The 13,460-nt window shown below is 40.5% G+C and overlaps 1 protein-coding gene across 1 annotated transcript in view; it reads left to right on the forward strand.

Annotated features, from left to right (window-relative positions):
* St8sia6 (ST8 alpha-N-acetyl-neuraminide alpha-2,8-sialyltransferase 6) overlaps positions 1–13,460 on the forward strand; it is a 112,574-nt gene that overhangs the window by 47,251 nt on the left and 51,863 nt on the right. Inside the window, exon 4 of the mRNA XM_047519898.1 lies at positions 11,075–11,164. Within this exon, the coding sequence (XP_047375854.1) occupies positions 11,075–11,164 (90 nt within the window). The remainder of the gene's footprint in view (positions 1–11,074; positions 11,165–13,460) is intronic.

Raw genomic sequence — 13,460 nt, forward strand, 5'->3', positions numbered from 1 at the left:
CATCCTCCTGCTGTCGTTAAGTTTACTTGCAAAATTCCCATTCAAGGGCTGCATTTACTGGGCTGGATCTAGTGCCCAGCCTGACTAGAGATTTTAGCCTGATGGAGGTTACTTTATGTTCCCTCCAGCAGAGCTCCTGGGAGTCGCTGCGCATCTGAGTTAGGAAAGCAATTATGTTAAGTGTTCTCAGTACATAAGTCTCCTCTTATTCTATTTCTTTTGTTGAGCTTTTTATCTGAGGAAAAAAGCACACAAAAACACTTACTGACATGATTTAGCTCATTTTACTCTTGTAATTTTCCAAATATTTCGTGGCTTTTTCCACTAACACTTTACCTCCAGCTAGGACAACTTCTCACAATTCTGGTGATGAAGTCTTATTATAAACTATTATGAAAAAGACAATCAGGGACTTGACCCACAATACTTTCAAGACCTTGTTACTCAAAGTGTGACCCTTGACCCAGTGGACTGGCACCACCTGAGTTTGTTGGAAATGCGGCATCTTAGGCCTCCCCCCAGATCTACTGGACCACATCCATATTTTCATAAATTTTCCAGGTGATTCACACGCATGTGGCAGGCAGGCCAACACGGTAACAATCCCTGCTGCGGGGACTTTGGCTTCTGCATACCGAGCGTGAAGTGGACTCTCCATACCATCTGTGCGGAACATTCTATGTACTCTCTTTCCAGGTCATGCATCACATCCACCCAGGAGCCGGTATTATCCCCATGTTGCACATGAGGAAGCTGAAAGCCCAGAGGTTAAATAATTTTCCTAAGGTTCATCATCTAGTATGCAGTGGAGTAGAGATTTGAATTATTTCCTTTTTGACACTAAAGTTTATCTTCTTGATAACTGTCCTCTGTTTACTCGATTCAAAAATGTTTTCAGCATTCTCATTCAGGGTGGTAAAAGATAATTTTTATAAAAAGGTAAAACCACGTCTCTCATGTAGATGTGAAAATGAATGCTTCGAAAAGATTTTATGTGACTCATCAATAAAGAAATTGGTAGGTGTTATAACCAGTTTGAGGGATGAGCCACAGAACAGACACATTTGTAAATCAGGAGCATTTTGACAAATGTACAAAAGGAGGTGAAACACATTTTTCTTGGGGGGTGTGTGTGTATGTGTGTGTGTGGATGAGTTGTCTTGCCACTGGACATAATTCATTTGCATGCCTATAAAAAAAAACTATTTTGCATTGCTATTGTTATCTACAATGTACAGAATTGAAAAATTGCTCTGTTAAGGAAAAAATTATTCATAACCCTTGTTAAAATGGTAAGGCAGATTTTATTCAGAACTGTCGTGACAGGTATTACTGAAATGGGGTTTTGCAGGAGATGAGAGTAGACTTAACTCCAAATACAAGGGAAAGTGGAAATTTAGAGCTAAGGAGCAGGGTGGCGGGGGTCAGTGGATGAAAAATTACTAAGAGGAACCATCAGGGTTGAGGGGAGCTTCTGGCTAGCCTCATTTGATAGGATTTTGCTGAAGGCAGAGCAGAGTGATCAAATGTCACTGGAAGGTAATGAAGAATTTGATCAGATAATGAGGATTATCAGATAGCAAGGGTGGGATTCTGGCAAAACTGACTTAGCAGGGGAACTGATAAAATTGAGCTCTTGAGGACATGCCCAATAATGGGGGCTAGTTGAAAAGACCCGAGTAGAGTTTGGTCAAGGAGAGAATAAGCTCCCATAGATTCAGCTAACCTAGAGGAGGGAGTGGTTCTCTAGACAATGAAATAGTTTTTTACCCAAGGGCAAAGTTTTCTCTGTAAGAGGAGGTAGTCTAGCACAGTGGTTAAGAACCCAGAACCATAGTATATAGATTCAAAAACCACTCCATATCCTTCGATCCAGAATCACTAGCAGAGTGACTTTGGGGATGTCTTTTAATCTTCTAGTGCCTTATTTTCCTCATCTATAAAATGGACCTAGCACCTAACTTGTATGTCCATTGTGAAAAGTAAATGAGATGTCATATGTGTAAAGTGCTTAGAACAGTACCTGGTACCTACCATGCCATATATACTGTTATTATGACCTTCATTCTGAACCAGGAAGGCATAAGAGAATTTTTGGATCAGAGAATGTGGATATTAATATTAAAATACAACCAGTACATCAATGGTTTCCAAACATAAAATTCTCTAAAGAAAGATTAAACAATCTTGACTGTAAAGAGTAGGAAAGTATTGTTAAAAAAAAAAAAAAAGACTTAATACGTTAGCTCTAAAATTCTGTGAAACCTAGTGTCGGGGGATGGTAAAGAAGAAGAAAAGAAAAAATCAGAAAACGAGCCTTAGAAATATCACACTGAGGGCCAGGGTGGTGGTGCAGGCCTATAATCCCAGTGGTTTGGGAGGCTGAGGCAGAAGGATCCCCAGTTCAAAGCCAGCATCAGCAACTTAGCGAGGCACTAAGCAACTTAGTGAGACCCTGTCTCTAAATAAAAAAAAAACAAAAAACAAAGACAAAAATAACACTGAGGATGTGGGGATGTGGTTCAGTGGTTAAGCATCCTTAGGTTCAATCCCTGGTATTGGAAAAAAGAAAGAGAGAGAGAGAGAGAGAGAGAGAGAGAGAGAGAGAGAGAGAGAGAGAGAAACACTGGAGATGTATTCCACCTTGACTTTACCCTTTTAAGTTTGCCTCAAGCATCCAAGGAGCTCACACTCTGGACCATGAAATGAGAAATGGCTGCTCCAAGATTTGTCACCTTTTACCAGTCTGCTCCTATTTTATTGTCTCTCTACTTTGCTAAAGATGTCATTTCCTACTTAGGATCCTACTCTTGCCCATCTGGATTTGAAGTTTTCATACATCCCCATACCAAAACTTGTCCTTGGTAATCTCACTTCAGCCTACTTGGAAAACTTGGCATTTGGTGACTGTCCCAAAGGGCCAGGTTCATCTGCTCCTCTGTGGGGTGGAGGGGGACTGAAATTCAGAAGAGGTTCCACTTTGTTAGGTTCGTTACTGTAAATCCTTCCTTTAACATTACAGAGATGGGCAGTGATAGGGTTAACATTTTGTGCTTCATCTGGTAAGTTTGCTTTGTTTAGATCACATACCTCTTTGAGTTATCTGACTGGATCCTATGGGAGCTATTTGACAACTCTATGTTGTAGTTAACTGATAGCAATGCAAAATAATTCTTGTCTGTAATTATGCAAATGATGCTGTGTCTGAAAGAGGGCCAAAACTGGTCAGGGGAGGCAAAAACCAGTTTTGCCTCTATTTGCACATTCATCTCGATTTTACTGATTTATAAATGTGTTGGAGCTTTAGATTTTTCTTTTTACTAGTTCCCATATAATGAGCAAAGTAAAATTCTTAATACATATTCATTTTATATCTGTATGAGAGTTATGACTTTACATTTTAAAAAACTCTCTCCACAATAGTAGGGGGCAAGAACTGATTTAATAGTCAATTAATCTTCATCAAGGGTAACTGGGAAAAAAAAAAACAGACAAAAGCCAAGTAAGCAGAGATTATCTGCAGAATATTTTACAATTTAAGTTGCTAGCAATGTTCCTGTGTAAGAAAAAAAAAAAAATTGAAGTTCTATGTAGTCATTTTAAAAGCAGTTCCCATATTTTCAATTAAATGACAAGACACCAAAACATTCATGGTTTCTTGAAATGAATGATTATGGAAAATAAGTGGTTTTCCTTCTGCTACACTCAGATCATACCTGTGTGTTCACTTGTCTGTCCTTCCTGGCTGGCTGTTTGCTTTAAGTCCACAGTGACCCGGTCTTGCACACTATTTTCTCTCTAATGCCTTCCCTTCTCTCTGGCACATGAGTGACTAAATAAAGAGGCAGTGCAGGATCTACCCCTCATCTTTATAGGGACCAAGATTTGATTTTGTGAGTTTCTGGGTCTAATGGGTATTTCAAAATCTGACTTTGGTTAACCAAACTCACATAAGGATGAATCAGAAACCAGAATATTACTTTGTCGATTAAAGAGAGTAATTAAATTAGACAGTGGTCTGGTATGCTTGCCTTTCTCCCTTCAGAAAACTACATTGGGATGGAATAGTCCGAAGACCTTTTTTGAAGCCAGCACGTTGTTTTCCGAGGTGCTGGGACTCGAACCCGGGTCCACACGCATGATAAGCAAGTGCTCTACACGCTGAGCAAGGAAGGACTGTATAGAGGAAAAAGAGGGGTGGGAGGGGTGGGGGAAGGGAAAAAGTAACAGAATGAATCAAACAACATTACCCTATGTAAATTTATGATTACACAAATGGTATGCCTTGACTCCATGTGCAAACAGAGAAACAACATGTATCCTATTTGTTTACATAAAAAAAAAAAGAAAAGAAAAAAAAAAGAAAACTACATTGCGGGCTGTACCAGGAGAAGTTTGCGTCTGAGCTTGGAATCAGAGCACCAGTAATCACTGAGGCCTCTGTCCCAGGGATAGATCAACCTGCCACATGCCTTTGTGGGGATGAGGTGGGGACAGGGTTTCTACTGGTGGTCTGGATGTTTTGATGGCTCTTCAGACTCCTCTTCTCTGGAATGAAGAAGGAATCTGAAAAGTATATGGAAAAAAAATTTTTTTTCTTTAGACTTTCTGTATTTAGGAAATATTCCTTGTCTGTTAATGCATTCACTCTTCAGAGAGTAAAACTGATTTGGTTTTAAGCTTTACATTTAGATTCACAATCTAGTTTTGTCCCTATTATGGTCACCAGAAATAGAATTTTGATATTCTTGAAACTCCTTAGTCACTTGTATGCAGATTTTTCTTTGGGATGTTTTACTTGGCCAGGGGACTGATTGCAGGATTGCCTGATTACAGGTCATAGTCAGAAGGTGACATTAATTCTGTTGTAGAGGTCTTTGTGGATGATCACTAAGTACTGATGACATTGTTTTATAGGGATAAAATAACTTATTTTCAATTGAGAGATATTCTTTGTGTTATCAGAGTTTTAATTTTTATTGTTTTGCAATAGCCAATTGTAGTCTCTGGGCATCTTGTTTTTCTGTGAAATCTTGCCAGCTGGTATTGTAAAGTGATCACTTTCAACTGAAGAATGACTTATAAAGATAGAATTTTTTTAAAACCACAGCATCCACCCAGATAACAATGATAGCAGAAAAGCTTGTTTTTGTGTATCTTTTTCTCCCAATCTTATTAAAGATTTTTTTCCCCCTGACATACTGAAGTGATGAAAATGTGCCTGAAGGCTTGGTTGCCAGAACCAAACAAATAAATTCTATAATTAAATAATAAAAGCAGTCAGAATCCATAATAGAAGACTTGCAGGGAATGGAAAAAGAGGAGTTTGTACCATTTAATAGTTAGCAAACTGTCAGTGAACTCTGTCAGGGGACAGATGGCGGATGGCTTTGTGTGTCCCACTAAGGAATGGAGAGCATGTTCCATGAGTGAGGGGGGGCCATGGAGGGCCTCGGAGCAGGGAAATGACATGATCAAACATGCACCTGAGACAACTCACCTTGGAGCCTTGGGGATAGAAATGAAGGAAAAACAGGTAGGTTGTAATTTGAATGAGAGGCAAAGCAATAGATTAGTGGAGTGAATTTGTGTTCATCAGCTTTTTGTCACTGTGACCAAAATATCTGACAAGAACCCCTTAGAAGAGGAAATGTTTATCTGGGGCTCACAGTTTCCGAGGTCTCAGTTCATGGTCAGCCAACTCCATTACTCTGGACCTGAGGTGAGGCAGAACATCATAGTGGCAGAGGAGAGCTACTCGGGTCATAGCAACCTGAAGCAGAGAGAGGGGACTAGGAGAGAGGAAGCTGGGTAGGGGAGAGGGGGAGAGAGAGAGAGAGAAAAGAGCCAGGGACAAGATATAGTTTCCAAGGGCATGCCCCCAGTAATCTACTTCCTCTATCCATGCTCTACAGGTTAATAGTCGCCACCCTGTACCATTTAGCTATTGGGGAATTAATCCAGCCAAACGATTACTCTATTGATGGAGATCATGCTTTCAACACATGAACTAAGCCATAATGGAATTAGCTTCCTTTGGCTTTTGAAATGGTAAACAACTGAGCATAAGAAGAAGACAGGGATAGGGAGAGAGTAAAGATCCAGTTCAGAGAAAGGCCTGGAAGAGCAGACAGAGGATGAATGGAAGGTGAATTATCCTCATTTGAGATATCCTTATTTGGGATATCCTTATTTGAGATATCCTTATTTGAGAGGGAATACACTTCTTTCTCTGAGATGAAAGTTCAGGATGACTGACTGCTAAAGATTAATTCATACGCAGCAGTATAGTGTTTCTTTGAAACAGGAAGCATGATCAATTGAGAAGTTAGGAGAGCAGAGAATGGGCAAGCACAGTAGAACTATGAATGTATGGAGTAGCCATTGGGAGAACTGGGATTTGTAATAGTTGTTAGGATAGTCAAAAGGCCTAGCAATTTGGACACCATTTACCAAGGCACCAGCCCATCCACCTGTCTGATATCTTTCTAGGATAGATATTTAAATATTTCCATGCCTGACCCTGGTACAATATGAGCAGCAGCCATGTCTGCATTTTTGCAAGGTGGGTGTGAGAGGATGTCAACGGACTGAGAATTGAGAATGCTGGCAAGATGTGACAAACGCTACAAATGGGCAGGCAGGGAAGTTTGCACAGTGACACCTGGCAGAGAGTGTGATCCCATAATGCATCAACTAAGGAAGCATTGGCAGAACAGTTGTAGCTGCTCTGGGAGGCTTCAGGTGCTAACTTGGTCTATCTACCTAACAGATCTCCAGGAAGAGGACCACCGTCCTTCAGTGACCTGTCTCTTGGCGGGGGCACGCTCACTGTAGGGTTTGACAGTGCATATATGAGCTGATCTTTGTCTCAGCTAATTTTTGCAAGAAGTTTTTAAGAAAGGTTTTTATCAGAAAATTGGAATGAAATAGACATTTTAAAAGAAAAGAAAAACAACTTACCTTCCACCTACAGAGTGTGGTCCCAGGGTTTTGGTTGGTTAGAGTGTGCCTGGTAGTCCTCCTGAGTCCTGTTGTAGTTTGTCCCAGCACTCAACTGCTCAGACCACTGACTGAGCTAGTTTAAACAGGGAGAGGTGGAGAGGGTCGCTCTCCATTCATATCTTAGGCTTCCAACTGAAACGAGTTTCCTGGCAGTGTGTTCTGTTGGGCTCCACCTCTGGACCCTTGGGCAGCATCCTGGACCCTTGGGAGTTCTCTCTGATGTCCAGTCCTTTTGGATGGGCCATTCCAACCCGATCTCTGGTAACCCTTCCTGGGGTTACTGATCAGCCCCACTTGTTCATGGCAACATCTATTCCACCAGGTTCTTCTGATTCAGAGTGTTTGGAGCTCCTACTTTCATCTCAATCAACTTCTCTCTGTGGTCTTTGATTTGTCTGAGGGATGTCCCCAAAATGGAAATTAAAGGGAACTTACCCTAATGTCTTCCTCTGTAGTGTGTGCTGACCTCTCAAATCGCATCCACCCACAGGTCCTGTCTTTTCCCAGCTCAGATCTGAGAAGATTTCTTGTTTTCTTTTTATTGAGCAAGTTTTGAATGACTTCAGGTGAAAAGGAAGAAAACTCTGAAGATTCTGAAAGAAAAGGAGACAGGAGGCACAGAAAGCAAAGAAACCATAAAGGGCTTCCTTGTGTGTTCCTCTCATTATTAAATGGCTTCCTATAGATAATGAGCAGTTTCCAAACTCAGTGATAATAGCAATGATTGACTCAGGGAAAGAATACAGTAAGAAATTTAGAAGAACGAGAACACAAAATTTATTGATTGATTTCTGTGTGTCAGGCGTTTTTACACACCTCCCGTTTAATCCCTTTGCTTTATGGAGAAGGAATTTAAAAATGAAACCTTTAGGCTGAAAGGTTAAGGTCAGAGTGGAACCCAAATTCAAGGCTGGCCCCAGTGACTTGTGACTGTATTTTGTCATCTCCACTTTTGCCCCAGGCACTCTTATTTGTTTTCCATGTATCCTCTCTGAGTTTTAGTTGGGCAAACCTATTTCGAGTTTTTATTAAGGAAGATACTCTCCAATTTAAGGAAAAGTATAGGAGACACAATTACATTGGTGCCTGGTTGTCACAGCTTCACAATTTAATATTACAAAGCCATCATAATTCAAAGCACAGCTAGCTTGGTAATTCACTTCATTAATGGTGCTACCTGAATAAAACATACAGCAAATTAGAAATAAACAAATCCTTGGGAAAGTATGAAAATATGTTCAGAAAGCACAAAAGGTGAGGCATATAGATAGAATGCTAGAGAGACAGAAAGAGAGAGAGAGGAAGGAAGTGGTAGGGAAAGAAATCAAAACAGGATTAAGAGGAATTTTGTGAGCCCATATGTACTCTGACCCAGTATTTTTAGAAAGAATTTTTGAGAAATATTGGGGAATTAATTATGAATCTGTCTTGTTTTTGTCGTTACCTTTATACATCCCTCTCCCTCACCTCCCACATGCAATACACTATATGAGATCTTGCCTGTCTTGGCTCCAGAATAGATCTTGAATTTGTCTACTTCTCTTCTTTCTGATGAATACAGGTGTGGTGCAGTTTCCAGTGCACACTTGCATCAGGTTCTCTTCTCTGGGCACACAGAAATGTTGCTCATTTCTGTTTCACACTTTGCCATCAGATGGGGCATTAGTTCTGGCTGATGATACATTTTACCTCTGGGTCCAAACATTCAGATGCAGGGTCAGACCTTCTAGCACTTGGTCCTTCCATGGCAATTATTGAAGCAAACAGTTAAAATGAAGATATAGCAAGACTGAAATAATTTGAGTCTATGTATTAAAGCCAATAGGACATATATAGCTATATCAAATGGTTTATAATGAAGAATTGGCTCTGATTATGGAAGCAAAGAAGTTCCATGATGTGTTACAGGCAACCCAGAGACCCAGAAAAACTGATGGTGTTCAGTCCAAGTCCCTGTGAACCAGGGTCATTGGTGGAAATTTCAATCTGGCTCCAAAGACCCAAGAATGATCTGGTATAAGTCCCAATCTAAATCTGAAAGTCTGAGAACCAGAAGCACTGACATTTGAGGAAAAGATGTATGTCCCAGCTCCAGAAAAGAGTGAATTTATCCTTCCTTCTCTCTTGTTCTATTCTGACCCTCAATGGATTGGATGACGTCTCCCTGCATTGGTAACGGTGAATGCTCAGGCTACCAACTCAAATGCTAATGTGTTCCAGAAATAGTCTCCTTGGCACACCCAGAAACCATGTTTTACCAGCTACCTGGGTATTCCCTAGTCCAATCAAGTACACATAAAATTAGCCATCACAATCTCTAAGTGCTTGGGGGACAGCTGCCCCCAAGGCTACCCATACATGCAGTGAGCATTTTATGAAAAGAAAAAAAAAATCCTTTGTTTTATAAAGCAACTGAGAGATCGATCTTGTTTGCTAATACATTATAGAAAACCATTAATCTATCTTGAGTAGGAAAATGTGTTGCCATCGTCTTTCTTCTGGAATCCTGCACTAACTTCTTAACTTTTTCATTTCCCTTCCAGTCCTATCACCCCCTCATTTCTCTGCACAGTAGTCGTGGTGAATCTTTTAAAACATGCAGTAAGTCATTTCACTTCCATGTCCAAAAACCTTTTATTGCTTTCAATTTGTTATTAGGATAAATTTTAAACTCTGGCCCAGCTTATTCCTCCAAACACCCCATAGATTTTTGCCTTTAGTCTCAACATCCTTCTTTCCTTTCCTCAAACATTCTAGGCTCTTCCCTTTGCATATACTTTTGCCTCTGTCTGAAACGTTCCCACCACTGCCACTGGCTTCCCAAAGTTCACCTAGCTCACTAGGATCTTCCTTGGACTTCCATCCCAATAATACCCCCTCGGCGGCCTCCTCTGACCCCTCAGTGTGAATAATCAATAGGTCTCCATGTCCCTCTCTTCCACGCGACCCACTCTGTTTCAGTTGTACTAATCACTGTTGTTATTCCTATATTCATTTGTTTGGTTATTTGTTTAATAAATATCTTTTTCCTTAACCAAACCACAGGCTCCATTAGGGAAAGGGACCATATCTGCTTTCCTCACCTCTGGGTCCTAAGCATCCTGTGCCTGGACCCTAGTTCATATTAGATGCTTAAGAAATTCCTTCAGGGGCTGGGTTGTAGCTCAGTGGTAGAACGCTTGCCTAGCATGTGTGAGGCACTGGGTTCCATCCTCAGCACCACATAAAAAAATAAAATAAAAGGTCCATCTACAACTAAAAAACATTTTTTATAAAAAATTCCTTCAGTATAACTGAATAAATGCATTAACAGTAATTTCAAGTTGTGTGCATATTTTTGAAGTCTAAGGAAAGTGATACTCTGTTTTGAGCTCCTATTTGGCTGAGGCACTAAGGTGTTTTACAATGTATATATCATGACAATAACACTGTGAAGCAAGGACTATTATCTTTGCTTTAGAGATACAGAGACCTATGCCTGGAGCAGTTAAGTAACATGACTATGGCCAGTTGCCTCATTGTGTCCAAGGCTCCATAACCTGTGTCCTTATTCTGCTTGGGGTTTGGCTTTGTTCCATCTCTGATTTTCCAAGTTCATAAAGAAAGAGCACCAGGCCCTTATATCACAGTTATTATAATAATAATCCAAAGTCAGCTTTACCTGTGTTCTTTAGGAAAGAACTATTAATCTCCTGGGTCTGCATGCTTCCTACCTGAGACAACATCTTTTAAAAATAAAGACTGTTTACATAAGGTGGTAATTAAAAGTGTTCAGTAACCTGTTCATTATAAATACTAATCTCAAAATATGAAAACCTGGAACTACAATGTCTTCAACATAGATTTTTTTCCAGCTTTACTTCACAGTGTAAACTGTTTTTTTTTTTTTAATTTAGACTCCTCAGAGGTGAAAATATCAATTTCCTTTTCCATGGAGAAATCCAATAATGGAATGAAAGTCAGACTTCATTTGGATGCACTTTATCAATTAAATCTGATTTTGACTAACAGTATCTTATACACTTTCATTTTAAATCAATCTTTTCTTTTAATCTCTTTCATGAAACAGCACATATCTGAATGAGAAGTCACTCCAACTGACAGAGAAATGCAAAAATCTGCAGTTTGATCTTAAGGTTTTATCTAACAGAACGGGAAGGTAAGTTCCACTCTTCACTTATTTAATTTAATTTTCAAATAGGTATTTTAAAACTGCATTTAAAATAAAAAATAAGTATTTTTATTCACAGTTGTCCCACCGTATCTCTGAAATCATTTAGAAAATAAGACCATGTTCATGTTCAGGCTTGACTTTGGGCTCTGAGAAGCTCCTGTGGATGAAAAGGATGGACCAGCATCCAAATGTGCAAAGCAGGGTCACACCCTGGTGATGAGCCTCAACTTATCTATCCTTAAATCCGCATTTGTTAAAAAGCACTGTGTAGTGTTTTTAAAGGCCCTCAATCCTTTTGAAAATATGAGATGCATCCTGGATGCACAACTATAAAATGCCCCCTTGTACAAATTTAGGTTCCAATTTCAAGTTAATAGTATCTCCCCAGTCCCAGCTCAGCCCTCCCGACTTCCCCGCTTTCGTTCACAATCTGCTTTGGAGAGTCCACAATATCCTCTTCTTCAGCCTGGGGAGAAGTGAATCCAGCTCCGTGCTGCACACTGTGAGAGCCACCGTTGGCTTGAGATTCCCATGGTGTTGCTGGTACTTGGAAAGAGCAGAGTCTAACACGGCTGGACAGAGGATGTGCATGTGGTACTAGGTGCATGGTTATGCCTTTCATCTCCTGATGCTGTATGCTTGCTTGACAGATTTAGAAGACTGTTCAGATAAGAGGTATAGTTGATTTCATCATGCCAGTCCCTTGCAAGGAAGACCCAGTGGTCCTTCCTCCTCCATATTTTTCTCTTTTTCTTCCTAATTGTCAATGCCTCTCTCCTCTCTCCTCTCTCCCTCTCTCTCACTCTCTCACACACACACACACACTTCCTCTTCTAATTTAAAAAATAGTGCTTGTGGGAGGAAGGAGTTGAAGCAGCCCCCTAGAATCTGTTCACTTCCTTCCCTGGGGGTACGGGAGGCTGACACCAGAGGAAATGAAACCAAGGTCAGTAAGCTGGTCTAACCTGCTTTTCAACTGAAACTCTAGGAAAACAGATTTAGAACTTCTGTTTGGAGGAAGATGCCTTATTCTTCGACTGTCCTTAGAAGGCTGATCTTTGGCCAAGTTGGCATTTATAGTAAATGGAACCCAGGACCCAGGAGGCAGGTCCCCTGGAGAATGGCATGTGGGTTGTGAAACTCCTTGAGTACAAGAAAGATATGTTTCATAATTCAAATTCTGCAGTGTGAAGAATCCTGTGAACCTCACTTAAAGATATCACCTACTGTTCTAAGTCAGGGCCAACGTGGGAAGACAGGACAGGAATGGCCACCCTTGATGTCCTAGGTCTTTCTATCTGAACCTCTTGACTACCCAGACTCTTGAATTTATTTTAATGCCTACTATTGAGTTTGAACTCTGATTTGAATAAGTGCAGTTTAACAACCCAGTCCTGTAAATTGGTTCCATTTATCATGGAAGGAGACTCCGTTAGCATTTTGTTTGAGCCCTAATGTTGCTAGAAGAATCCATTGTGCTGAGTCCCATCCAGTTACCTCACCTAATGCCCTTTCCCCCAGCAGCCCTGCACTGCGGGTTAGTCTTTGTGTGGGCCTATGTGGACTTCATCAGTAGGCTCTGGGCTCTTTGGACATCTATTTTATCTTTGGATTTGACCAAGTTGGTGCATGAGAAAGAGATTAGAAAAAGGCAAGAAGGGTAAACAGCTCTCTCCTGGTGTCATTGTTGCAGGTTAACTATATCCTCAGCGGAGTCAAGGAGAAAAGGTCATGACTTTTATTCCATCTCTTTCTCCCTCTCCTGTTCTTTTCACGTCCCTCACTTTCACCCTCTTGTTCTCTCTTTCTCTTTCTACATTCCCTCCACTGGATACTCCAGCTTAGGAATTAGTTGTTAATAGTCCTTCAGCCTGCCCAGACCTTTGGGAACAGTCCCTTTATTATGGCCTTCTTAAATTACACAGTTTGAAGGGCACCTAGTGCCCTTCGACAGATGAATGGATAAAGAAAAGGTGGTATATATACAATGGAATATTACTCAGCCACAAAGAATGAAATTATGGCATTTGCTGGTAAATGAATGGAACTGGAGAATATCATGCTAAGTGAAATAAACCAGTCCCCAAAAAACAAAGGCTGAATGTTCTCTCTGATATGTGGATATTAACCCACAACAAGGGAGGGTAGGGAGGAGAAGAATAGAGGTTCATTGGATTAGACAAAGGGGTATGAAGGGCGGGGAGGCGGGATGGAAATAGGAAAGACAGAAGGAATCAGACATAACTTTCCTTTGCTCATATAAATACATGACCAGTGTAAC

This window comes from Sciurus carolinensis, chromosome 12 (genome assembly GCF_902686445.1).
Source record: "Sciurus carolinensis chromosome 12, mSciCar1.2, whole genome shotgun sequence".
In the NCBI taxonomy this organism is placed as follows: Eukaryota; Metazoa; Chordata; class Mammalia; order Rodentia; family Sciuridae; genus Sciurus; species Sciurus carolinensis.